At 43.9% G+C, this 23,541-nt stretch overlaps 1 protein-coding gene across 5 annotated transcripts in view; it reads right to left on the bottom strand.

The window, feature by feature from the left end:
• The window catches only part of RALGAPA2 (Ral GTPase activating protein catalytic subunit alpha 2), a 91,535-nt gene that overhangs the window by 53,806 nt on the left and 14,188 nt on the right, over window positions 1-23,541 (bottom strand). For 3 of the 5 annotated variants that reach the window (XR_005700084.1, XM_040059541.2, XM_040059544.2), the window contains exons 6-25: window positions 23,290-23,464; window positions 22,725-22,840; window positions 21,376-21,514; window positions 20,742-20,941; window positions 19,617-19,844; window positions 19,182-19,358; window positions 18,204-18,341; window positions 17,488-17,636; window positions 17,200-17,311; window positions 16,296-16,533; window positions 15,613-15,777; window positions 14,290-14,430; window positions 12,907-13,044; window positions 12,309-12,391; window positions 11,394-11,484; window positions 11,076-11,249; window positions 9,070-9,263; window positions 8,501-8,599; window positions 8,105-8,260; window positions 366-494 (exon numbers count right to left, since the gene is read on the bottom strand). Coding sequence is in view for 4 of the 5 variants with exons in the window: in XM_040059541.2 (XP_039915475.2) it covers window positions 366-494; window positions 8,105-8,260; window positions 8,501-8,599; window positions 9,070-9,263; window positions 11,076-11,249; window positions 11,394-11,484; window positions 12,309-12,391; window positions 12,907-13,044; window positions 14,290-14,430; window positions 15,613-15,777; window positions 16,296-16,533; window positions 17,200-17,311; window positions 17,488-17,636; window positions 18,204-18,341; window positions 19,182-19,358; window positions 19,617-19,844; window positions 20,742-20,941; window positions 21,376-21,514; window positions 22,725-22,840; window positions 23,290-23,464 (3,042 nt within the window). In the remaining variant the exon portion in view is untranslated. The remainder of the gene's footprint in view (window positions 1-365; window positions 495-8,104; window positions 8,261-8,500; window positions 8,600-9,069; window positions 9,264-11,075; window positions 11,250-11,393; window positions 11,485-12,308; window positions 12,392-12,906; window positions 13,045-14,289; window positions 14,431-15,612; window positions 15,778-16,295; window positions 16,534-17,199; window positions 17,312-17,487; window positions 17,637-18,203; window positions 18,342-19,181; window positions 19,359-19,616; window positions 19,845-20,741; window positions 20,942-21,375; window positions 21,515-22,724; window positions 22,841-23,289; window positions 23,465-23,541) is intronic. The other 2 variants (XM_040059542.2, XM_040059543.2) reach the window with 2 other exon arrangements.

Here is a 23,541-nt window from a genome sequence, read left to right as displayed (position 1 = left end):
TCTCCCAGAACTGCCAGACCTTTACCTCTACTTTGGCAACCCCTCATTGATTTGCTATTTTACTTATCCTTCAATAATTGAATCATTTAGAGTCACATTTCTGTTAGTGCTGACATTCAGCCAGAGACGCTGTGTCACCCAGAGAGTTCCCTGCTCACTCCTGGCATTTGCTCACTGCAGTGGGCCTCACGGGGCTCTGTGGGCGCATGGCAGAGTCACCCGGGACACCTCACTCTTCAGCCTTTGGATCAAACACCTCTGCAGCACCAGCGTGTTGCCTTATCCCAGGACTTCCCAGCCCAGCTGCCCCAGTATCCATCCCGAGAGCCCGGTCAGCGTGACTGTGCCAAGCCAGCCGCACTCACCTCTGGCACGTCCGCACTCAGCACACGTGCAGCCGCCCCGAGGAAGTCCTCGATCAGCATTGTGAAGCCAGGCAGCCCCAGGAAGAAGAACCATGGTGGGCAATGCTTTATAACGATGTTCAGGATGTCCTGCAAGAGAAAGCACCTGTGAGAAAAGCCAGGAAGGCCAAAAACAAAAGGGAGAGTTGAAGAAGATTTAACTTTGAGGTTCCCTAGTATCACACTGAGCCAGGTGCAAATTCCCAGAGCTCTGTGTGCAAACTGACCTCCACGTAATCGCCTCATTCCACTTCAGGGGCGTGGAGTAGCCAAAGTGCATTTGGTATTTTAGTAACATTTGTACCCCTAAACTCCTGTTCAAAGCCCACACCACCATTCATGTCTCTTCGTACCTAAGCACAACCATTCTATTAAACAAGACTTTGAAATCAAGCATTCAAACATGTAATGGAATTAAGATAAAGCACTGCAGCACTACAGAGGAGTGAGTTCTTCAAATCTCTCAGAATTTGATGCCACAAGAACATGAGCTGCCACCCAGGCCGGCTCCCTGTGTCCTAAAGGAACAGACTAGCAGCCCCAGCTTTGCCCACCATCACCCTGTGGTACAGAGCAGATAAAGCATTTCATCTTTAATCCTTACATATTTTAAGTCTTTACAGTCTCTCCAAACCAGAGCAAGATTCCTATATTTGAGTTAAGATTTCTTCCCTGCAAGCTTTCAGAATGTTTAAAATTAGGCATAAAACCTATGTAACGCCTACCTGCAACACTGTATTTGCTGAAGAGTTACATCAAGCTATTTCTATACTGAGTAGATAATTATTTTCCATTCAATAAAATTTTGAAAAGTTGCAAAGGATAACCCTTTTCCATGTCCATCTTTAGTGGTTTCATGATGCGTCAAAGAACCCGAATTAGAGACCCCCTGAGAAAGTGTCCACATGCTTAATCTCCACAGCAGAAGCTAAAGCTGACAAATCCAATTTTCTATACATGAAGAGATGCTTTAATATCTCCACTATTTTCTCAAAGCTCTGCTAAACACCTGCACAGACCCTACTTAGTGTTCCATTAAGTGTCAGCAACATCAGTATCCTATGAAATAACTGCTATATATTCAAATAAACAGTATTAGTTCTTAACATAGTAGCAGATAATGCTTTCACTCTCCTGAATAAGCTAAAATGCCTCTCAAGTTAATGTTTAAACTTGTTTTAATCACTTCCTTTCATACATTTTGAGTCAATATGGGTCAATGCAAACACTGAGAAGCAGAGCAGATGGATGCAGCTGCTCATAAAGCGGGTGGCAAACTCTCTGTCAGCACAGAACAAAGGACCTACCTTGTTATAATTAAGGGCTGATTAACGCTCTCTGCCAGTCCAGCACAGCACACCTGTACAGCAGGGCCAGGTAGGACTGGGCTGGCCCCTGAGCAGGGCAGCAGATGAGAGCAGGCTGCTGCTGACATGTGCTGTAATAAAAGAGCCTGGGTTAAGCTGGCCAGGGAGGCAGTGGTGCAGGGAGCTGCTCCAAACAACTGCATTAACTCCCGTCCTCAGCCCAGCACTCCCATCTGTCACACACCAGGGCACAGATCTCAGCCACGTTCCCTGAACAGAACACTTCCCGTAGGGAGGCAAGGAAGAACAACAAAACAGTTCCTGTCATACAGGAACACCGTGACAGCAAATACAGTCCAAAAGGCTGCAGGGATCTACTCACCAGTTACGAGATGTAGCGCTATTAAAAATAAATAATTTTACATAGCAAGAAACCTTTCAAAAATTCCCTTTGAAAAGCTCTTGAAGCTGACCTCAGCTTCCCTTTGAATTCCCAGCACAGGCTGCTACCTGCAGTGACACACACCCAGGAACCATCTCCCAAGGGAGGGCCCAACACCAACCTGTTCACTGGGCTCACCCCGGGCACTGAGCACATCACCCCACGCCTTTAGACCACTGGAGTTCAGCTTGGGCCAGGCAGGCTGTCCCCTGCCTGTGGCACCGCTGCTCTGCTCGGGCAGGGCCAGCACCAGCTCAGATCAGCGCTCACAGGTAGCCGGCCAGGTTTGTCCCCTTTCCTAGTCAGCAAAGTGCCCTGCTCACAACAAGATGGGATTCGGGGCAGCAATCCAGGGACTCAGGGACCTTATCAGCAGAGAGAGGCTTGTAAGAAGGCAAGGGAGCCAGGACATCTGTGCTATCAGCAATATGGCAAAATCAGGTAATTCAAACAGAGCCGGGCTTCCTTCCCTCCCTGCAAATGTAAACTCTGGGCAGCAGCTCCCAGCCTGGTCAATGAATCACTTTAATTGAATGCTATGTACACAGCAACTGGAAAACACAAGGCATAAGAAAAACATATGGTGATGGCCATGGAAATTGGTTTACTCATTCTGCACAGTGTTGTTGCTTTACTTCTTTCATAATTGACCTTTAGAACGATAAATGTGTAAAATAATTTTGGTTTATTATGGCTCCAAACCTTTCAGCAATTACACAAAATGAAAATTTAAAAGGAAGTATTCATTCTGGAAGCATTTCCATTGTTTACATAATTGCACAGCTATAATTTAGTGTTCATGTTGTTAAAGAAAAGTGAAAACAAGGACCATTATGGACTATTTCAATTCAGAATGATGCTTTGTGGTGTTAAAGATGAGGAAGAGGGGAGAGGAGGGGGAAATCGCATGCATGTCCTTCTCAAATGCATTAACCCTATAAACAGCATCATATTTCAGTATAGGTTAATCTAGTAATTCAAATTATAAGGTCATAAATGTCCACTGAGTAAGTGAAATAAATTTATGCAAGTTCACTGAAAGGTCAATTGCAACAATATTCTTCACCTAATTTTTGTTCAAGCTTTTGCAGATTACAGGTGTAACCAAATAGCCTGCCAGCTGCCTTCCTCATGTTTCCAATAGTCCCTTAACAGGAACAACACAGATTTTTCACTGAAAGTTCACTCTGTTCCTCACCGACAGACACCTCATTGGCAGCTGAGATCTATGGCAGAGGAAAGATTATTAATTTGCAGAAGACTTAAGACTTCCCTTTTCTACTTTAAAGGAACAAATGGTTCCATTTACTTATGCAAAGTTTTCCTACCTACTATGACATTTTAGGTAAGAGTTAACTTGTCAAAAATTAAGTTCCAACACAATTTTACAAAGTATTTTGACAATCTTGGGAGATCCAGGATTAATTTATCAGAAAGCTCCATTTCAAAGTACCAGGTAAAAACCTAACCCCAAAACAGTTAAATTTTATTGCCCAAGTACCTCGATGTATTCCTGTATCTGGAATACAATAGAGGGAGTTTTTAAAATTTCTTCCATTTTGGAGCATATCTGATACTTCCACAAGTGGGGAGAGCATTGGGATAAAGGACTGGAATAAATATTTTGGTTTGTGCACACACATAGCATTCCCAGAGCATGCAGCGGATACAGGGACAAGGGTGTAGGTGCCAAGGTCATGGCTCTGCCTAGAATGCGAAGGTAGCGTTGTGTCCCCACGGCATTCCTTGGAATGTGGAGGTGGCTTTGTGTCCTCACACACATCTCTTCCAAGTGCCCATGGCAGCAATGCTCCAAGCTCTGACAGACAGAACACTGACCGTAAAACTGAAATTTGGATGGGATGGATGCAACTTAAGAAGGGCAAATGAAGAAAAGTAAATAGCAAAGAACAAAACTACCCTAATCATTCCCAAATGCACAGCTCCTGCAGTTGGCAGGACCTGGCTCCCCTTTGTTTACAGTCAATCTTTCCTCTAGCACTTCCCACTTGGCCTGCTCTGGGAGAGCAGAGGGGGATGTGAGAGTTCCTGTGAGACCTTGGCATTTGGACTTTTGTTTGTCCCTACTGGAAACATGTTGTCTGTTAACACTTTTTCAAAGCACTCAAAGCACATAATGGGAGCGCACAGGCAAATTTTCTACAGAAAATGAGATAAGGGGTGGATTAAAAGAAGGAGAAAATCATGGCAGCCATTGGAAAGAAGTCTTGAGAAGCTAAAATAGGGGAATCTAAGCCTTAATAGACTACATTAAGGTTATTTCCTCTTAAATGGCAGTATGGGAAAGAATCTAAACGGTACGATGGTTTCTGTACAACCAAAAGCCCTCATGTGCAACACCATCGGGCAGAAATCCAGGCAAGAAGCACCCATTCAACAGGGGACAAAAGCAAAGCTACTCAGATTGTACCTTTACATGGCTGCTGCTGCACACTGCTCCTGGCTGCTGAGTGACAACTGGAGAGAAAGATACAAAAGCCCACAAATGCTGGGGTTTTTTTAATGTCAGACCAATGTTAATACAAACAGGTAATTAATGACTCCTCCAGTAGCAGCTTTGCTGAAAAATGCTTCCTATTACAAATTAGCCATTTCCCACACAGAGAGATTCAGTGGGTGTTTCTACAGAAGCTTAGAGTTGCTGCAGCTTCCTTTCTATCATCACCAACAGTGCCCTTGGAACAAATTGGCTTATGGACAACAGGCACTGGTAGCTCAGCACCTCTGTAGGCAGAACTTCTCATCCACAGCATTCTTGCACTGCTAAAAGGAACTGAGCTAAAAGAAAGCTGCTGAGTGCCCTGGCTGCAGCCAGGCTGTGCTCCATGGGCAGGCCTGCTGCTTGTGCTGACATTTAATCACCCAGGACATCTGCGAGCTTGGCTGCGCTGCTGCAATTTTCCTCTTATTCTATATTTAAAGTTTGTTCTGCTCTTCATATGACTGAACTGAAAAAGCCACCAGCAGACTCTCCTCCCTTGGCTGACCACTGTCCTTTCCACAGAGAACCTCTGAAGTCTCTACCTTTGATTACCTTCTCTGAAAACATAAGTATCCTACTCCAGAGGTCCTCTGGTAAGTATGTATCACCAACCTTTAATTGAATTTATTAGTCAAACTCACTCCCAAAGTCAAGACTACAAGTGACCCCCTTGCTCACTTTGCGGGTAACCTCTGAGCGTCAGGTGGCAACCTCAGTGTTGGTGGCAGGCGGCACCAGGCACAGTAACTGATGCTCAGCCTGGTAATAACGGTGAAACTGGCTAAAAAACGACATGGAGCAGCAGAGGGTTGAAACCTGTAAAAGGACTGAAAACCTGCCTCTCTATACAGTACCCCTTCTAGGTAAGCACCTCATCTGCACTGAATTCTCCTCTCAGACTATGAACAGAAATTTAAACAGAAATAAGAAACAGCGACACAAAAGTCCACAGAATTCGCAGGAGACAAGCATCAGCAACCTCAAAGCACTATTTAATTGCCATAAAGACTCAAGCTGAAGAATCCCAATTATGCCAACAGTAGATTTTCTGAGAATTGTTTGTAGCTTTTTGGGATTGTGTTTTGGTACTTTTGTTATTTAGCAAAAAGGAAGAAGCTGTGGAGCAAGGAGACACTTAACAACTTTTTCAGGTGAAAGCAGCAAAAAGTACTGTTGCAGTAAGCAGCCAGAAACAGTAATAAAACAGCAATAATAAAGTACATCTCTTTTCATGGTTCAGGTATTTGTAAAATCTGTGCGTTGCAGCGTCAGATTTTGGGCAGATTAAAAAAAGTTGCATTTATTACCCAAACCAAAAGACACCCAGTTGCAGTTGCTGGAACAGGAGTCTTCCAACCATCAGGCTCACCTGGCAGCAGAATACAGCTATGCCCACCCCAACTGCAGCAGGTTATCCCTCAGCATCCCTAAAAACCACCCCCCAGGAACATTTCCTGATTTTCAACCCCCTAACCACAGGTGAAGTAACTCCCCTAACCCCCAGTGTGGTAGTGAACATCCCAGTTCTCTTTCCTTCATGCTGGAGGCCAGAGAGGGAAGACTGTGAGCCTCAATCAACATAATTGATAAAAAAACAGTAAGAAAGCCCAGAATAGCCCAGCAGCAGTGCCACAGGCTGGAGCAGTGCAGGAGAGAAGCACCCCACAGATGGTCACTCGGCCCCCCTCATGCTCCTTGACTGCGGCTCACTCCCTGTGGCTGTCAGTGTCAGGGCTTCTCCCACCTCAAGAGGTGATGCAATCCTTGAAGAGAATTGTTCACCTCTCCAAAGATGTTTGTTGCTAGACACTCCCACATGGACAAATTAGCTGCAGCTCATTATTCCGCTGTCTCCTCTGCTGATCTAATTGCTGCATCTCGGGCTTGGAGCACCACAGGAGCCTGCTACAAAATATACCTGCATACTGCTCTTTTATGCACCCCCTGAGACTGGGCTATACTTGGTGGGAATGACACTGTACTCATTTATAGCATATTCAAAATCAGATTATTTTATTTTTCTATCAACACCAAAAGCTACACAATACAGCAGCAATTTCCTATTCACACATCCTTAAGTGAATGGGGAGTGAAAAGGAAAATACAGTTCAAAAAACATTTGTCAAGCTAACTAAGATATTGAAAACCATTCTGGTCAAGGAGGTTCCTGCCAGAAATACTTTTAATTATGTAACCACCTAAAAAGCTCTTCTGAAGTAGCCAAGGTGATTTACCTGAAGCTGGGCTGTCTTTCTGTGGCTTTTCCACATAAATGCTAAAAGTTGCACTACTGGTCCATAAAGAAGGAAAATTCCTCCATGAGACACCTCCTACCCTTCCTTCTGTGAACATTCTTTACAAGGGAGAAATTTATGCCTGTGCTTAACAGACAAACCCAATCTGTGCTAAAAAGGCCACCCCCAAGTTTATTTTATTTCTGAAATCCTGAAAAGCATGCTAAGATCCCTGTTCCAGTGATCCTGTGCCATGTGATTCCACATCCTCTATGATAAAAAGGCTCCTATTCTCTGACCACCCAGCAAGCACCTTGGAGCCAGTCACCCTGGAAATACAGGAGCAGGAATAAGGATCCTGCTTCCCATAAACACCTCTCTCCAAGGCACTGCCAGTTAACACCTCACCCAGTTCTACAGCTAAGGAGAGCGTAGTGGGAAGGACACACACATACCAGCCAACCTGTGGTCAAGTGTGCCACCAAGAGGCAAACATAGCCACCAGAGTGGGGAGCAAGAACAAAGAGCAGCAGCAGTCTGCAAAATATCCAGGGGAAACCACAGAAGGATGGGGCAGCTGGGGCTGCAAAACATCCAGGGAAACCATGGAGGGATTGCAGTATAGGGCTGCAAAATACCTGGGGAACCCTGGAGTGATGGGTAGCTGCAGCAGGACTTATAGGATTTTCTAGGAGAAAACCCTGCCTCTCTATTCTTATCCATTTAAGAGGAGTGTTTTCCAAGTGCTTTAACTTTTCAGGAGGGAAACTGAGGGGCAAGAGTCTGGTAACAATTCCTTCTTTCCCTCTTCCGTCTCAGAAACAATCAAACCTGTCTGGTTTCCCAAAGGCACCGTCAGAAACTCCCAGAATTTCCTGAGGAATCCCTGTGCCCTTTGCTACCAACCCCAACAGAGCTGCAGCCCTTGCTTTCATTCCTACAGTTATAAAAACCTGGAAGTGTCCTTTATTTTTGTCCAAAGAATATTTCTTAGAGTTCCCATGAACACTGAGCTGTTTCTGTGAGACAACCAACACCTAACAGTCTGATTAAGTCTTTTCCTCACCTCACACCGACCACTTTATTCTTGAGGCCAGCCCAGGACAGGAAGACCCAGAACAATTTCTGTGCCCATAGCTACAGCATCTGGCTTTGGTAGCACCTCCTGCTGCCATGGCATGGAGCAGCAGTGGCACAGGAAGCACAGCTCGTACCTGGTCCTCACTGGTCAGCCCCAGGCGCAGGACGAAGTAGAAGTGCACCAGGAAGTCAGAGTTGGGCAGCAGGTCCTGGCGCCGGCTCATCATGGCGCAGAGCAGCCGAAACGCCTGCAGCTTCCCCTCCTTGTACTCACTGGGCAGCGTGGCTGCCTGCAACAACAACAGATCCTGCAGCACTCTTTGGGGAACCTCCAGCCAGCTCTCCCACAAAGCAGACATCAACTTATGCTCAGCTCCAAAGAGCCTTTACAGGGCACTTGCTGTCTTGGCCAGCAGTGATTGTGAAAGTTAAAAATAAGTAGCATACTTATTTTTACTACATACTAAATACATACTCATTCAGCTCCAACATAGAAGAAAATATTCCTGTGTCAGACTTTCAGAACTGACCTTGAACAGCCATGATGCAAATATCCTGAGAGGAGGGATCAGGACGGGAGGAGAAGGAGTTGACTGATTGTCCACACTGATAGCGAGATTGTCCCGGATCTGATGGTTTTTAAAGAAGGGTGTCAATAAAACCAGTATATTTTTAATGCTCTTTTTTTCCGCATGATTGTGTTTTAATTTTACTTTATTTACATTCAGGCACTACACCCGGGGCTATACAGAGTTCCCACTACAGCCAAAGCCACCAGGAAAGCTTGTTCTATGCTGCTGCTTCTGGGCCATAGCAAACGTTACCACTGTGAGTCCCATTGCGGGCCTCCACACAAATACCAACGTCTGTACTTTTTTTCTTTGCTACTGTTTCTTCACCCTGTTTAAATTCTCTTGTCATTGGACAGGACTCTCTGTTGGAGTCAGCTGCTGGAAAACCAAACAAGACAAAGCTTCCTTTACATTAGAGGCCTCCCATGCCATGTTTATGTTCCAGGTGCTAACACTGAATCCCATTTAATAATCATTTCCACAACAAAAGAAATGTGTTGTTATTGTTAGCTGTAAGTATTACATACCTTTGCAAGTTTATACCACAGCTCATAAAGGTAGCCAAAAACTTTTGCATGGATTTTAGGTGACCGTATGTTGTTCACATCTCCAAGAATTCCCAGGATCCTCCTCCACAGCACAGCAGCAGAATCAGGATGCCAACCAATAAGGCTTCCACCAGCAATTATACTGCAGTCATCAGCCAGGAACTCATTGCTGTCTGTAAATTTAAAGTGTTCCATTTCCACAAGTTAGAAACGTAGCCTAAGCCTGAATTTGGTCAACAAAATCTGGTCATTACTCCTCCTAACCATCTTCCATCTCACAAGAATTCCCTCCCCCAAATCTCTTGTTGCCAGAGCTGCTTGTGAGTCAAAGAAAAACATGGCAGCCAATGTAGGCAAAAGGGCTCGCAGGTGACAGCGCCACAGGGCACAGCACTGCCACACCACACCGTCCCCACCCCAGAGGGCTTTTTAGCAGGGAGGCAAATGCAGCTAAATGTAACATTCGGGTACCTGAGGGATGTATTCGATCAATAACTGACTCTTACAGGTAATATTTCTATATTTATAAAATTCCTTCCTTTTTTTCAAGATCACACAGTATAGCAAGACCTGGCAGTGCAACTGGACAAAGGAGTAAGAAACCATGGCTGAAGAGCCTTGAGGAACGTGCTCAGGCATCACTACTCCCACAGAGCAGCTCCTGAGAGAACAGAGTACACAGAGAACCAAACCACTCCAGGGCTTGGAGAAGACTGTCAGGGTAATGGGATTTATATTCTTCAAGAGTACAAACCCATGCTGAAATGCACATTTTAATGAGAAGAGCTGGTAACTGCTCTCCTGTCCCAGGCAGCAGCACAACCACACTCCAAGGCGTACATGCAGCAGCCAAGGCATGGAGGGAGGTTGCAAAAAACCTCTACACAGGCAGAAGAAAGTAACTCATGTCATCTAAGGAATCAAGGAAGGTTAGTGAAATAAAAGGCATTTTAGATGCTTTTATGTTTGAATATATTTAGAAAACAACTTGGGGAATTTTTTTCCCCTTTTTGTGTTGTAGCATTACAACACAATCGTAACATCACTAGATGTTATTTATTAAGCACATTAGAATAACCTTCTACAGATCTGTGCTCAGGGAAGGAGCATCTCTGCTGCTCAGCAGTGGTGTCAGTGTTGTTGTGCCTTACCCCATCAGGTTTCCACAGCAAAGCAAGCTGTGTCTTGGCTGAGAGGCAGGAATGCAGTCAAAGGCACTCTGGCTTTGCTGGGCAATGACACATCTGTTACCCCACTTCTCCTTTTATCTCATATTACCTGCCAGGTTACCACATGTGGTTCTTTCTCTTTGTACCCTCAAAGGAGCAGTTCTTGTACCACAGCCACAAACAATGAATTTATCATCCACGATCACGGGCAGTGCTACCTTTTTCACATCAGCAGTGCAAGTGGTTGGACTGGGTGTGCTGGTTCATTAAAGTACAGATATTTCAAAGGAAAAGTTGACATGAAAAAGTACCCTTGAAATTGTGTATCCATTAGGAAAGCAGCCTGTAAGATACTCCTACGTTACTGCATTCACTTCCTGACCTAACATATGACTCACATTACCGGATGAAAGCTACCAAGTGGCAAAGAACGAACCAGTTATTTCCTATCAATTAAAAAATACAGTAAGACATTTCCTCAGACCATGCTATGAAATAAAAACTGTTCACTTGAAACATAGATTAGTGTGTTGTACATCAGCACTGGGGCGGGTCCATGAGTGCCCAACTACCACAGCCTGGGCACTATAAGAAAGCCAGTTATTTTCAGCTTGGTGGGTGGTGGCTTTCTGGATCATCGTTTATTGGCAAATCAATTGGTGATCCAAATCCCTTCTGCTCTGGGTGTGCAAAGCCATTTTGAGTGAGCATGATGAAGGGTGCTCACTTGGTGCCACGTAAGCCAAGCAAAGAGCACAAGGCTCCTATTTGGGGCACAATTGTGAGCTCCAACACAGCGTGGGGCTCACACGGTACCTGTGAGGTTGGTGGGCTCCTGCGAAGGGCTGAGCTGGAGCCATCGTGGTGCCACAGGATCCACACCTGTGCCCAGCCCAGCCTCAGAGTCATCCTCGACTGCCTGCCACGCCACCAGCGTGATATCCACATCAGCTGCACAGCCCAGGGATGTGTCGCTGCTGACGCTCTCACCTGCAAACAGCACAGCCCTGCTCACACCTGTGCCCCAGACTGTGGCAGCAGAGTGCCCCAGAGAAGCATCTCAGCTGTCTGCAACAAAAGTGCAGCACTGATTTCAGGTGCTGCACTTGACAAAAACACTTTCTGGGCACTCACTTTTCTCTCTCTCTCTGTGATACCCATGCGATTGCTGCAAGTCTGCTTTCAGATCCAACTCAGCTGTACTGCTGCTCCTCTGCATTAGCGCCTGCAGAGAAAAAATTCATCTCAGCTTTTACAGCTTTGAGCACTCCACCACATTCTAGCAAATTTCACATCAACACAGTCACTAGAAATTAACCACAAACCACTCAAGACATTCTCATGAATATTCAGACTACCCAAGTGTTTGTTAGTGCCCTTAGGCAAACATCAGGCTTTCCATTTCATTCTTAATCCTCCCTTTCACAACCTCAGTTTTCACACCAACAAGCAGGATTTTTTACCTATGTTTTCCAAACGCACGTGAAATAATTTAAGGTATAAAAAAATCTTACAGCCTTCATATTTCAGAGACGACCAGGCTGAGTCATTTATTGTTTCAACTGTTCACTCAAAAGTTGCCATTAAAATGTATGAAGTTTGCCTGTGATAATGTCAACTCACACCAACATCTGCCATGCATGGCTGGTGATAGGAACTGTGCTGAAGAGAAGCATTTTCATCAGTACTTTAAACCATCAAACATTTATTCCAGTGTACTGTAGCTCTGTAATAGCCATGAATTATTTATCTTTTAAACATTATGAACTTCTTGTTGATGATTAGTATTTCAAAAAAGAACCAAAGCCTTGTGTAAGACTAGAACAGAGATAAACCTGCAGAAGTAGCTGACAAGATCCAGAGACACAAACTGATCACACCCAGCAGAACAGTAACACGCTACAGCTCACTTCCAGATTTCATGCTATAAATGGGATGCATCACTTTTCACATTTTCATCTCCTAGCGTTAGTGAATGCTAAAAGGCATCTGATTAGAAAGAAAATTCTGCTAGGATCTTATCAGAAATTACTTCTGGGTTTGCCTTACTTGCTTGGCTTCATGCTCCTTTGCGCATCCCTTATTTTCCTGAACTGATTTGGAGTCTGAAGTTGAATTTCCAGCCTTTTTACCTAGAAGTTTCAGAAAGGAAACAAGAACTATAAACATTTGCAGGACCAAAATACATAGCAAGTTTCATGTAAATTTCAGCAATGTTTACGCATCTCATATTTATACTTAAGGGTCATACAACACTTAAATGGGATACAAGAGGCTTTGAAAAATTCTTCAGAAGCATAGCATACTTACAGGAGAGGAGGTGAACTCCAACTGCAGTTTGAATACACAAAATTCAAATGCAAGTCAGGTAAAAAAAAGTCAAAGAGTTACATATAAAATGCACACACATTCCAGGTTTCATCTTCGACCTCTCTGCTTTACAAAAGGTCACATCCTACATACATGCTCTCTAACTTCTTAAAAATAGGTTCTTTCAACAACTTACCAACTATGCAGTGGCCAAGAAAATGAGATTAAAAAAAAACATTTTAGAGGAGAACTGGAAACCAAAGCAGCACTTGTGAGGCAGAACAAGTCTCAACACTTTCCATTGAAAAACAGTATTGCTGTATTTTATTAAAATTACCTTGAAAAAAATAAGATGGAATTTGATCTGCAATATCTGAAGTGCTGCTGCTTCGAGTTAGCTGCTGCTCTTGGTCTGCAAATGGGCCTACAGCTTCTGCCCTTTCTGAATTTTCCAGCTGTTGAGATTCTTCAACTTCTGTTGATTTAATTACAACACAAAATATTTGCAGGAGCTCATATGTAGGTCTGTGAACACCTTGCCTAAGAAAGCTCTACAAAAAAAGTGACCCTTGCAAATATTTAAAATTCCCAAGGTAAAATTTACAAGTTATAATTTAAGTTCTATAAAATATCCTTAAAAAACCAGTCAAGTTTAGATAGAGATGCATGAGCAGCATAGAAGGTCTAGAAAAGGAGAGAGGTGATTTTGGGAGTTAACAAACAGGAGAAGCTGAGTTTTCAGTACTGAGACTCCAACTGGCCTCTGTTCATTGTGGAGGCAGAAAGAACAGAGCAGAGGCAACAAAACTCTTTTAAATGCAGTGTGGGAAGAAGGCAGCTCCAGAAAGAGGGGAAGGGAGGAGGAATAAAGAAAGGCAAAAAATCAGAGTAAAAAAAGCACTGTAACGTATAACTTGGGTTTAACTTGTGAGGAACAAACCCAACCATGCAGCTTTTGGTTTGGCTGTTAATTGCAAATGAGAAACAAAAGCATGAGAGAGGCATGAGAATTCCAAAGAGAGAATAAACTGACATGCTGGGGAAGGAGCAACAGGAACTCCTGAGAATTGCGGAGCAACACAGCACTTTTAGGAATGCATTTCTCTTAGCATTTGGAAAAAAAACGAACCAAAAAAGCTAGTAACAATCCAGTGTTTCCATCCAGCAGTGTGCAAGTTTTAATACTGCTTTACTACTTAAGAAACACTGTAGGTATTTCAGAAAGTTATCTCAGGAGGCACATGCACAAAAACTATCATTTCTGGTATTTACTGACTTCAGGTGACTTTGAATGTCTTACAGAAAGCAATAAAATAAAGCATTCAATGCAACTGACTAATTGCAACAATAGCATTTCCCCCAAGATAACCTGAGATGAAAACACACCAAAGATATTTCACCAAGCAAGAATCCCCAGAGGGTCATAAAGCACCATGTACAAAACTCTCTTGCTACTGCAGGTAATGACCCTGGGCAGGACTCAGGAGGCACAAATCCCACCCATGAAGTGAAACATGGGATTTTTTTACTTTAGGTGCTAGGCAATGTAGATCTAATTTCAATTGATGACCGTCTTTAAAATCAACATGAACAAAAACTCTTTTGCTTGCAGTGCTGTGAAATTTCCGAGAAGAACCGATTGGACAGAATGGGAACAGACAGAGAGCAGCTTAAAAATATAGAGAACACTGACATCAAAGATGACTTTAAAGTACAGTACCTGACAGTCTTTGAGAGCAAGAAGTGTAAGAGATACCAGGGAAGAGAGAGCTCACAGTGTGAAGCAGAAGAGGTACACTTTTAGTGGCTGGCAAAGCCTCATAAAGATGGGCACAGTTGTTGATAGACTGGCTTCGCTTAGCTTACAGGAAAAAATAGAGCAATAATTATATCAGGAGCATAATGAAATATTGCAGTTCTGAGCATCACAACACAACAAAATCCAGTGTTTTGGGATAAAGCTTTACAACAGTAAGCCCAGGGGTGTCTCCCCTGAGATGTAAGTTAATACTGTGCAACACTCTCTCTAACACTGGAAGGGCAATAATCAGGGACTTCTGATCCACAGCCAGTGTGGAAGTGCCTTTAATTTGAATATGCACAAACAAGAAAAGCCCTGGATCAACACTTCCAGGTTCTCCTTACTGCTCTGGGAGGGAGTTAAAGGGGAAAATGCTGCAGCAGTAGAGAGAATCCTTCACTGGACGCAAACAGGGACTCACTGAATTTAAAAATAAAACTCAGACTGAACTGGCTCCACTGCCAAAGTGCTCTGTGATCTGGGCTGGAGGCTGTGGCTCAGCCATGGAGCCACAAACCACCTCAAGGGCCCTCCCTCCTACCAGCTCTCCTGGTAAGGAACCTGGGAGGGAGCTGTGCAACCCAGCAGCTCCTGCTCAAAGCAAGGGATTTCCACGGGAGTCTGCTCTAGCTAATTGGCACATGGAAACACGCTGACATGAAATACAGAAAGGCCAGGTTCAGCCTGCTGAAATGCTCGAACAAACCGGGATCTGTTCCATGTGTGGGGTCTCAGTCATTACCCCAACATTCCTCACCCCAGACTCCCTCCTGCGTCCTCTTTCCAGAAGTACACATGAGAGGAAAACCTCATTATGCCAAGAAAAAGAGAGAACATAAAGCAACTATGAAAGGATAATATTATTTGTTAAGTACCTGGTTTACCTTGTGCTCCCAGGAAATAGTTGTAGCAATATTTGTTATCTGCCTGACAGTAGTAAATGTTATTTTCTTAGGAACCGATAAAAAAGCAATGTGCCTCTCTAGAAAAACCCCTAATGTGCACAGGTTTAACTCACAATTTAATGTGCTGTAGCTAAAAACTTATACAGAGAATTTCCCCAAATACTTTGACTCTGTGATTCACACTGGCCAAGACATCCAGACACGGACATGCAACCTCTCTGTTGGGGCAGGTAATTATTAAGTTACTTTTGGCAGCAGCCACCCCTCAGAGGTAGATTTAAAACTTGAGTGTTACTGAGTGTCTGGGCATCATCAAAGCACTCAGCTATGGTCTAACCTGTGGCTCTCTGACGGACAATGTTTCTTGCCTTCTCCACACCTGGGGCCCCAGAGGTTGTGGCACTTCTGAATCTCATCGGCTCCACAACTTCAGGGTGACTTTTCCAGCTTAATGAAAAAGATCTTCCTACTACAGCTGTCTTCTGAGGCTCTAAAACACCGCCTTAGGACAAAGAACACAAAATTTTCTGGCACAGAATGCTTTGGCATGTTTTTGCTGGAGTACAAATGGACTCAGACACAGCAAATATTACTACTTTGAACAACACAGGTTAAATTTTACTATTAATAAAAAACAACTGGTACTTCAAACTATGTGCATCTACTTCAAGGTGACACGCAAAGGCAGCTAAAGTACTGTAAGTTAAAAACTTTACTAAAAACACACGGAAAGGAATTTTTACAGAGTTGCCAGTGCCAGCCAACAGCACAGGAAACCACATTTCATTTCTGCTAGCCAAAACCCCTGCATCTAAGTGCAGACCCCAGCCTGCCAGCTTGACCCTGACTACCTCTCTTCCCCAGTGAAGGATGACAACACACAAATCCCAAGTGCTTCACATTTGATTAAACAGGTTTTTATGTCAGATTAAGTAGTGTTTAACATTAAATTAATTTTTAAGATTAAACTTCAATATTTAACCAGTTTGATACAAAAAGCACTGAAGCACAAAGACGAACCTTTGCCTCTCTGCTTTTTTTCCTTCTGTTCACTGAGCTTGTCCAGGGGCAGGTTTGTCATCTCCACACCGTACACGGTCCTGGCCAGCACTGCTGTCAGGGAGTCCATGATGTTGGCCCACTCATTGATGAGCTCCTCCCAGTCCGTCAGGGCAGACAGGACACTGAGCAGCTCATCCCACAGCTCCCGGGAAATGTAAACGCTCAGGTTTGCTCTGATCCAAGCCACAATGAGGGTCTGAGAGAAGAGGCACCAGCAGCAGCTCAGGCAGGGCTGACAAGACAAGTTCAGCACACAAAGCCCAACCCACAACTCTGACCTGCACATCAGCACGGGCTTTTGGTGAGGCACAACTGATGTGCAGCACTTTTTTCCCTCAGAAAACAGCCCCAGAAATAATGAGGAAAGTTACCGATGAAGGAAATTTAGAAAAATTTCAGGCTAAATGTTGTCTGCAAACTGAAATAAGACACCATATAATAAGGGCAGAATGAAGGACTGTCTTACACCCACAGAACGACTGCAGCGACTGAGCTCTGGGGCAGCACTACACACCCAGTTACACTATCCAGGTTGGAAGTACAATAGGAAACACAAATGTCTCTCTCACTCAGTGTGACGCAGTTTTGACTTGCCAGCTGGACTTTTAGGAAGCCATTATCCGAATCTTACACTTTAGAGACATTCACTCAAAATATCCAGTCTGTGCTGCCACAGTTTGTAACGGAGCACCAAATAACAGAGCAAACCCAACTCTCCCTCTGTTAGTAACAGTTTACAAAATAATTACTAGCAAAACACAAGAAACCCCTCCTTCACAGTAATGCAAGTATGCTCATAGTATTCAACTAAAACTGTGGGCAGTTGTGACTGAGCAAACCAACCAGCCCCACTCTCACTCACTCGAAACAGCAGCCCTGCCATGCTCTGAGCAAATGTGTCCTTTGTCTGGTTCTCCTTTGGCTTCTGCATCACAGCTTCTGTTATTCTGAGGAGTATCTGCAGCATCTGTTCCCTGATTCCAAAACAAAAGGTGGTGTTAGTTGTACCTGCTCATTAAAATCCTGCAGCAAAGCCTTATTTATTGGGAATGCAGTCACACTTCAGGCTTCACAGATCGTTTGTAAAATAACTGGGTTGGTTGTGGACTCTAACAACTTTTTCTCTCAAATGACACCATGTTAACCTTACCATGTCTTTCTGTTCATGGACAGCTCCATTATCATGCGCCTGAAGATGCTGAGAACAGCTTTGCAAGCATCCACTTGCTCCTTCAACAGCACAGGGACCTCAGTGCATGGCTCCAGCAGGAAAACATTCGCCGAGTTTGTCAGGAATACCTGGCATTAACAGCTTGTTTGCACAGTTACAAACGAAAACGGGCAAGACTTAAAACAAAACACTTGTGCTGCTTCAGTTAAACCTTTCCCTAGAGGAGGTTTCATGTTTTACCCATCACTTTATTTTTCTGTGTTATTCCAGCAAGAAGCCAGGTGGCATCACAGACCCACCAAGGCTCAGTATGGGGCTTGTGGGTGTCTCCTCTACTTGGGCAGGCAAGAGGACATTCCCCCAGCCACCATATGCTGAAACAGCCACCAGTATTTTCAATAAATAAAGCTCAGCAAAAGTAAATGTATTCTGATTAATTCCTAGTACTCACAGAAAGAAAAAAAATCACCCTTCTGAGTTAAAATACAGATCTCTGGCTTTAAAACATGGTCATGTGGTTTAATATACATGTTTCAGAGTGATACATGGAGTCCAAATTTTGTCTTACAAAACCAATCAAGCCCTGGTGTTCTTTTCCTCCATCTTGGAGACTGTAACGGAATTTGCAGTGCAAATCCGGGTCCCACCCAGCTCACGGGAATTTGCAGTGCAGGTCACGGTCCCACCCAGCTCACCTGCAGCGCAGCCTGAGCGCCAGCCTTCACATCCCTGTCCTCATCCTCCAGCACGCAGCCCCTGCTGACGGCACTGGTGAAGGAGTAGGTCCTGCCCCAGCTGGAGGAGCGCTTGTGACCACAGGGCTCCAAGGAGAGCTGCCAAACACAGCCTGGTTAGCAACAGGGCACAGAGGAACATGTTCAGACTGAAAAAAAAAAATCCCCGAGGTCAGCAGCAAAAGTGGGGGAACTGGCGTGGCATACACTCATTTCCACAGGGAATTCCTGGCTATTATTTCTTCATTTCCAAACATAGAATTTAAAGGCTCATGAAAGTTTTAAAAGGTATGTTACTTAAAATATTTTACACCACTTTTTGTAGTCATTGTAGTAACACTTGAATTAAAGTTTGGCAAAACTAAAAATTCTCTACAAAACAAAGTAAAAATGTTGTAATTCTCACCGTTTTACATATCAAACCTCTTATTCAGTACTAGAAAACTTCCCTTTAAAACGTGTTGCAGCATCAACAGTGTCAAAGAACTTTTTACTGACGATTCAAAACAGGATATTAAAAGATTATGCACAAGAACTGTAACTACAGATAAATTTCCTAGATTAAGGTGTCCAGTTACAGTATAAACAAATTAACACACTGTCAAATTTTTAAATACCATCAAAATGAAATGGTTCTCCTGGACCTAGGCCAGCAGACAGTCAATTTTAACACTGCAAAACCCATCAGTGTTTCTTCCATGAAGTTCCCGCTGTCATATTTAGACATGCAGGGAATAACCACAAATTATGTTTCTCAAACCAGCTGCAACCCTCCCCTGCACTCTAAGAGCTACTCAGTAACTATTTCAACTGTGAGTCCTTAAATAAAACCACTTTTTAACCCCAATTCCCCACACACTTTAAACTGTTACTCCTCTACAGAGTGAGATGAAAAGCCCCATACTGCAGTGGACAAAGTAAGGAACAGGGATACCATACATGTTTACCATCTGTCTGCACAGAGGAGTCTTCCAAGGGAACAACAGCATCTTGGCTGTCCTCCTCCTTCTTGTCTGGCTCCTCCATGAACACGGGTTTCTCCTGAAGTATCCACTTCTGGTACACCTTCACCACCTTCCGTGTTGCAGATATATCAGAAGGCGGCAACAAAAAAGCCTGAAATGGAAAGTTCACTGATTTCACTCCTCATAGGACATGGATGTGGTGCACAGAAACATACCCCACCACACACACTGCCATTTTAAGCAGCAAGCTTCAGCTCCCACAACAATTCCAAAATCTGATTGTTAAACTAGACATAGGAAGGAGCCCAGCCTTCAAGGCTGCTGCTGTGACCAGCCCCCCACGGTGTCTCTCACACCCGTTCCCTTCAGAAACAAAAAACCAGGGTAGCAAGCAGCGGCAGGCAGCAACCTGGCGGAACACCTCGTTGACGAAATTGACGTATCCACGCGTGGAGAGAAGGATGCCCTCCACCATCTCGTAGACGCCACGGTGCTGCTCCTCCACGCTGCAGAGGCTGCAGCTACTGAGCCTCCTGTCCGACAGGCTGCTGCTGTTAGAGTGCCCGTGCTCCTGCTCACCCACCGGCGTCGTGCCACTCTCCAGCTCCACACTCTTCTCCTGGCTTACAGCAACAGTCTGCAGGCACAGCATGGCACAGCCCATCACTGACTGCAGCAGCACCCACCACACCACTGGGATCCTCACAGAGAGCTTGGGATACCCTGTCTGGCACAACACTGCCATCCCAGCAGTCAGGCAGAGCAAAGATCAGTCTACCACTCCATCCAAGGAATTTGGTTTTACAAACTTCCTTACAGCACACAACAACTGAATGAATTGTCCACTCCACGTTACAAGTGTAAAGGAAGGCACAGACACAGTGGAGAGGAGTTCCTGAGTCCCTTTATCTTGGGGAAGAGACGGATGGTAGCACTATACATTATTATGCCAAACACCTTTTTGCCATGTTTTGCCCTGGCACCGCGTGCATTCTGCAACCTCTCAAACTGATCCCACAGCTGACACTCACCTATGGTTCAAGGCCAAATGTAAGCTGAGACTGATTCTAAATTCTTAACAGGAAGCTGGAAAGTCTCTCAAGCATCGATTTATAAAATTCATTGTGAGGCATCTAATGCTAGAGAAGTCTCAACCATGAGTTTATAAATGAAATATTTCTCTAATACCTCATTGTAAACGGCTGCTATAACTGAGAGGAAAACAAAGCAGCCTTTGATGTCGCTGGGAAATGGTCCATGGAACCACCAAGTATGACAGTTTACAGAGTAAATGCCAAAAGTCTAAATATAATACTGCTGAAGCTAGTAACACAACAAGTTATGAGGGGAAAAAAAAAAACCAATCTTCTGGTGAATTACCAAAGGGTTATGCTTGGAGAGTCCCTCCTCCATTGAAGAAAACCAGATAAACATCATTTATTCACTATGGAGTAGCATTTCTTTGTGCTTCAGCTGTCAGTGCAGTGAGATCTCACCCGCAAGGTCAGCAAGAGAGGTAAACTTTAAAGCCCACCTGAATAATTTTAGGGAGCATTTCTCCTCCATTTTTTGTATTCTGAACAGCAGTTAAATACTTCTTTTCAAGGAAGAAGGTAACGAGCCACTTGATAAAAACCACTCGAGCTGCCATGTAGGGGATTTTTGTGCAGTAGACACTCTCATTGTTCCGTGTTGCAGCGACATACACTGGCCTTGGCCTAATATCAGGGATGTCTGGGGGTGGGAAGAAAAAAAGGAAGAGAGAAACTAAGGAATCCTAGTAATTGCTTCCCAACTCTGGCTAAACATACTGAACATATCACTCAAGAAATAACAGATGCAATGACTGACTGCTTTTATTTTATTAATGCTTGTATTCTGTCCTATCTTTATTGCTCATCAGGAGAACGTAACAGCACAGCTCTTTCCTGAGGTTATCACTTGTATCGCTCAAAACAAAGGAAAGCAAAAGAGAAGGGCTGCAAAAGGAAGGGCAAAAGCTGAAACAAAGAACCAGCCCTGCTACAATGTAAGTTAATTTTACAGGAAACCAGGGAGAAAAAACTCCTCATCCCACAGAGCTGTAGTGATACACCAGCAGGTAACAGAGATGCCACCAAGAGCAGGCTCCAGCTTTTTCTGCTTCAAAGGCAAAACCCCCTACTTACCGAGCACAGGTTTGTAGAGGTTGGTTAGTTTTGTAAAAGATGGGAACAAGTGAGGAAGATAGTATTTTCTGAACAAAGTAAAGAGAAACTTAAATCCAGTGTCTTGGTTCTCCTTGTTCTTCCACTCCAAGCTGGCAGCCTTTCTCACAGAGAAACAAACAAAAAGCTTTAAGTTAATGTGTTATACCGACAATTGTCTCCCCCAAACACAAAAAACAAGCAACTACACTTTAGCAAGAGAAGCAAAAGTAGCACAGACCCAAACCCACCTTTGCAAACTGCAGTAAGAATGGAAAGTATGAACAGAGCAGCCCCCCCAGAGACAGGGAGCTCAGTCGAAGCCAGTGTATTTGTGCTGTTCTAATCAGGGAAGGACAGCAACTGTCCTGTTCCGCTCTCAATAAATTTGCTTCTTATGTGTACATCTTGACAAAGTTACTTTGAGCTCTACTTTCATCCTAAACGTTTTCTTCGTCAGAATAAACACAAACAAACAAACACTGGAAGCGCTGTGCAATGGGATTTGCAGCCTAAGTAGGTTTGTTTAGATCCCACACAGGTAACAAGACTATAAAAAGAAGAGTGACATTTTTGTTTTTAACTGAAGTGTTGTGAGACTCTGATATGTAAAACAAAGGGTGCTGTGGAGGAAGCTGACAATTTCATACAGCCTCTTTTAAAATAAAGCATTTATTCAAGATGACAAAACCCTTTCCAAATATTATTTTGGTCTTGCCTTTTCATACTAGAAAGTGTATCTCAAAGTATTTAATTATAATTTATCTTCTTTAATAACAAGCTCTTTAATATTCATTGTCTGCACAGCTTCCACTTTATTTCAAATGTTGTTTAATTTCTACTTTTTAAATATATATGTTATCTTAATTTATTTCCTGTACAGATTAATCTGATCTCCTTCTAATTAAATTTTATGTACATGTTACTTGCATCCTTTTAAAACATCACAGAAGCCATCTCTCTATCTCTTCTTCCAGTGGTCCTTTACATTTCTTTTCATCTAGGTATGTGTCCAAAGAGAACAAACTGAATCTTTACCCCACATCAAATTTTTAAATGCATCCACAAGCACATAAAACAGTCAGTTATTCTGCAAGTTTGGATAATATTCATTAATTCTTATCACAAAAGTGTGACAATATTCTTATTTTCACCAAAAATGTCACGAGGAAATACATTTGGGATGATTTTCCATGGGAAAAAAAAAAAAAGAGTAAAAAAAGTGATGAAGAAGGGTAAACCCAGCTCCAAACAGATGCACTGTAGGCTTAACTTTCTACCACAAACACATCCTTCAAATATGAAGGGTTTCAAACATTCGTCCTCCTTACCTGAATTACCATATATTTTAACAGGAGCTGGAGAAAATAGCAGGTCTGGTCTTCTGCAACTTTCTCTCCAGAGACAGCTGGCAAAAGCGGTGTTATTTCTTCTGGAAAAATCTTGGCTAAAATCAAATATTTTAAGCATAGCACACATGAAAATACTGAAAAATAAAAGATATCTTCTATAAAAGATTGATTTGAAAATACCCATCACTGCACTACCAAGCTGTCCAAATCTAGTAGCTGCTCGGATGTCCAAAGCCCTGGCACATCCCAGCAAGGATGGCACAAGATTCCCGGCAGCTTGGAAGGGCTGACACCAACAGTGAACCAGCAAGGAGGAAACTTCCAAACCTGCTTGTGGGGCAGTGAAATGCTCCTGCTGCTGCGGTGCCTGAACTAAAACCACCCCAGAGCCAAAGAGCAAACACTGACCACTCAGAGGGACAGGAGCAGGCGGCTCCTCTAGAGCTGCACCAGCCCAGCAGCCAGACACATTCCGGCCAGCTCGGAATGAATTCCAGGGGCAGCCAGCAGCACCCATTGCCTCCTCCCCCAGGAGAAGGCTCACCGTCAGGTGCGGCTGGGGGGCTGACCAGGCTCTCCAGCGTGCAGGGCCCACGTGGGGACGGCAGCGGGGGGAAGCCAGGCACCAGGCAGGCGAACATCAGAATCTGCTCCTCGCCACAGTTGGTCTGCAGGGCTTGCAGCCACAGCAGGAAAAGGCGGATTCCTTCACACCTGAGCTGCAATGGGGTGCATTTGGGGGAAAAGGCAGTAACACAGGTCTGTAAGTGTGGTAACATGGGTAAATAGTTCACAA

This window comes from Hirundo rustica, chromosome 3 (assembly GCF_015227805.2).
Source record: "Hirundo rustica isolate bHirRus1 chromosome 3, bHirRus1.pri.v3, whole genome shotgun sequence".
NCBI lineage: Eukaryota > Metazoa > Chordata > Aves > Passeriformes > Hirundinidae > Hirundo > Hirundo rustica.
The sequence above is the reverse complement of the archived record's forward strand: the minus strand, read 5'-3'. Positions and strand labels throughout refer to the sequence as shown.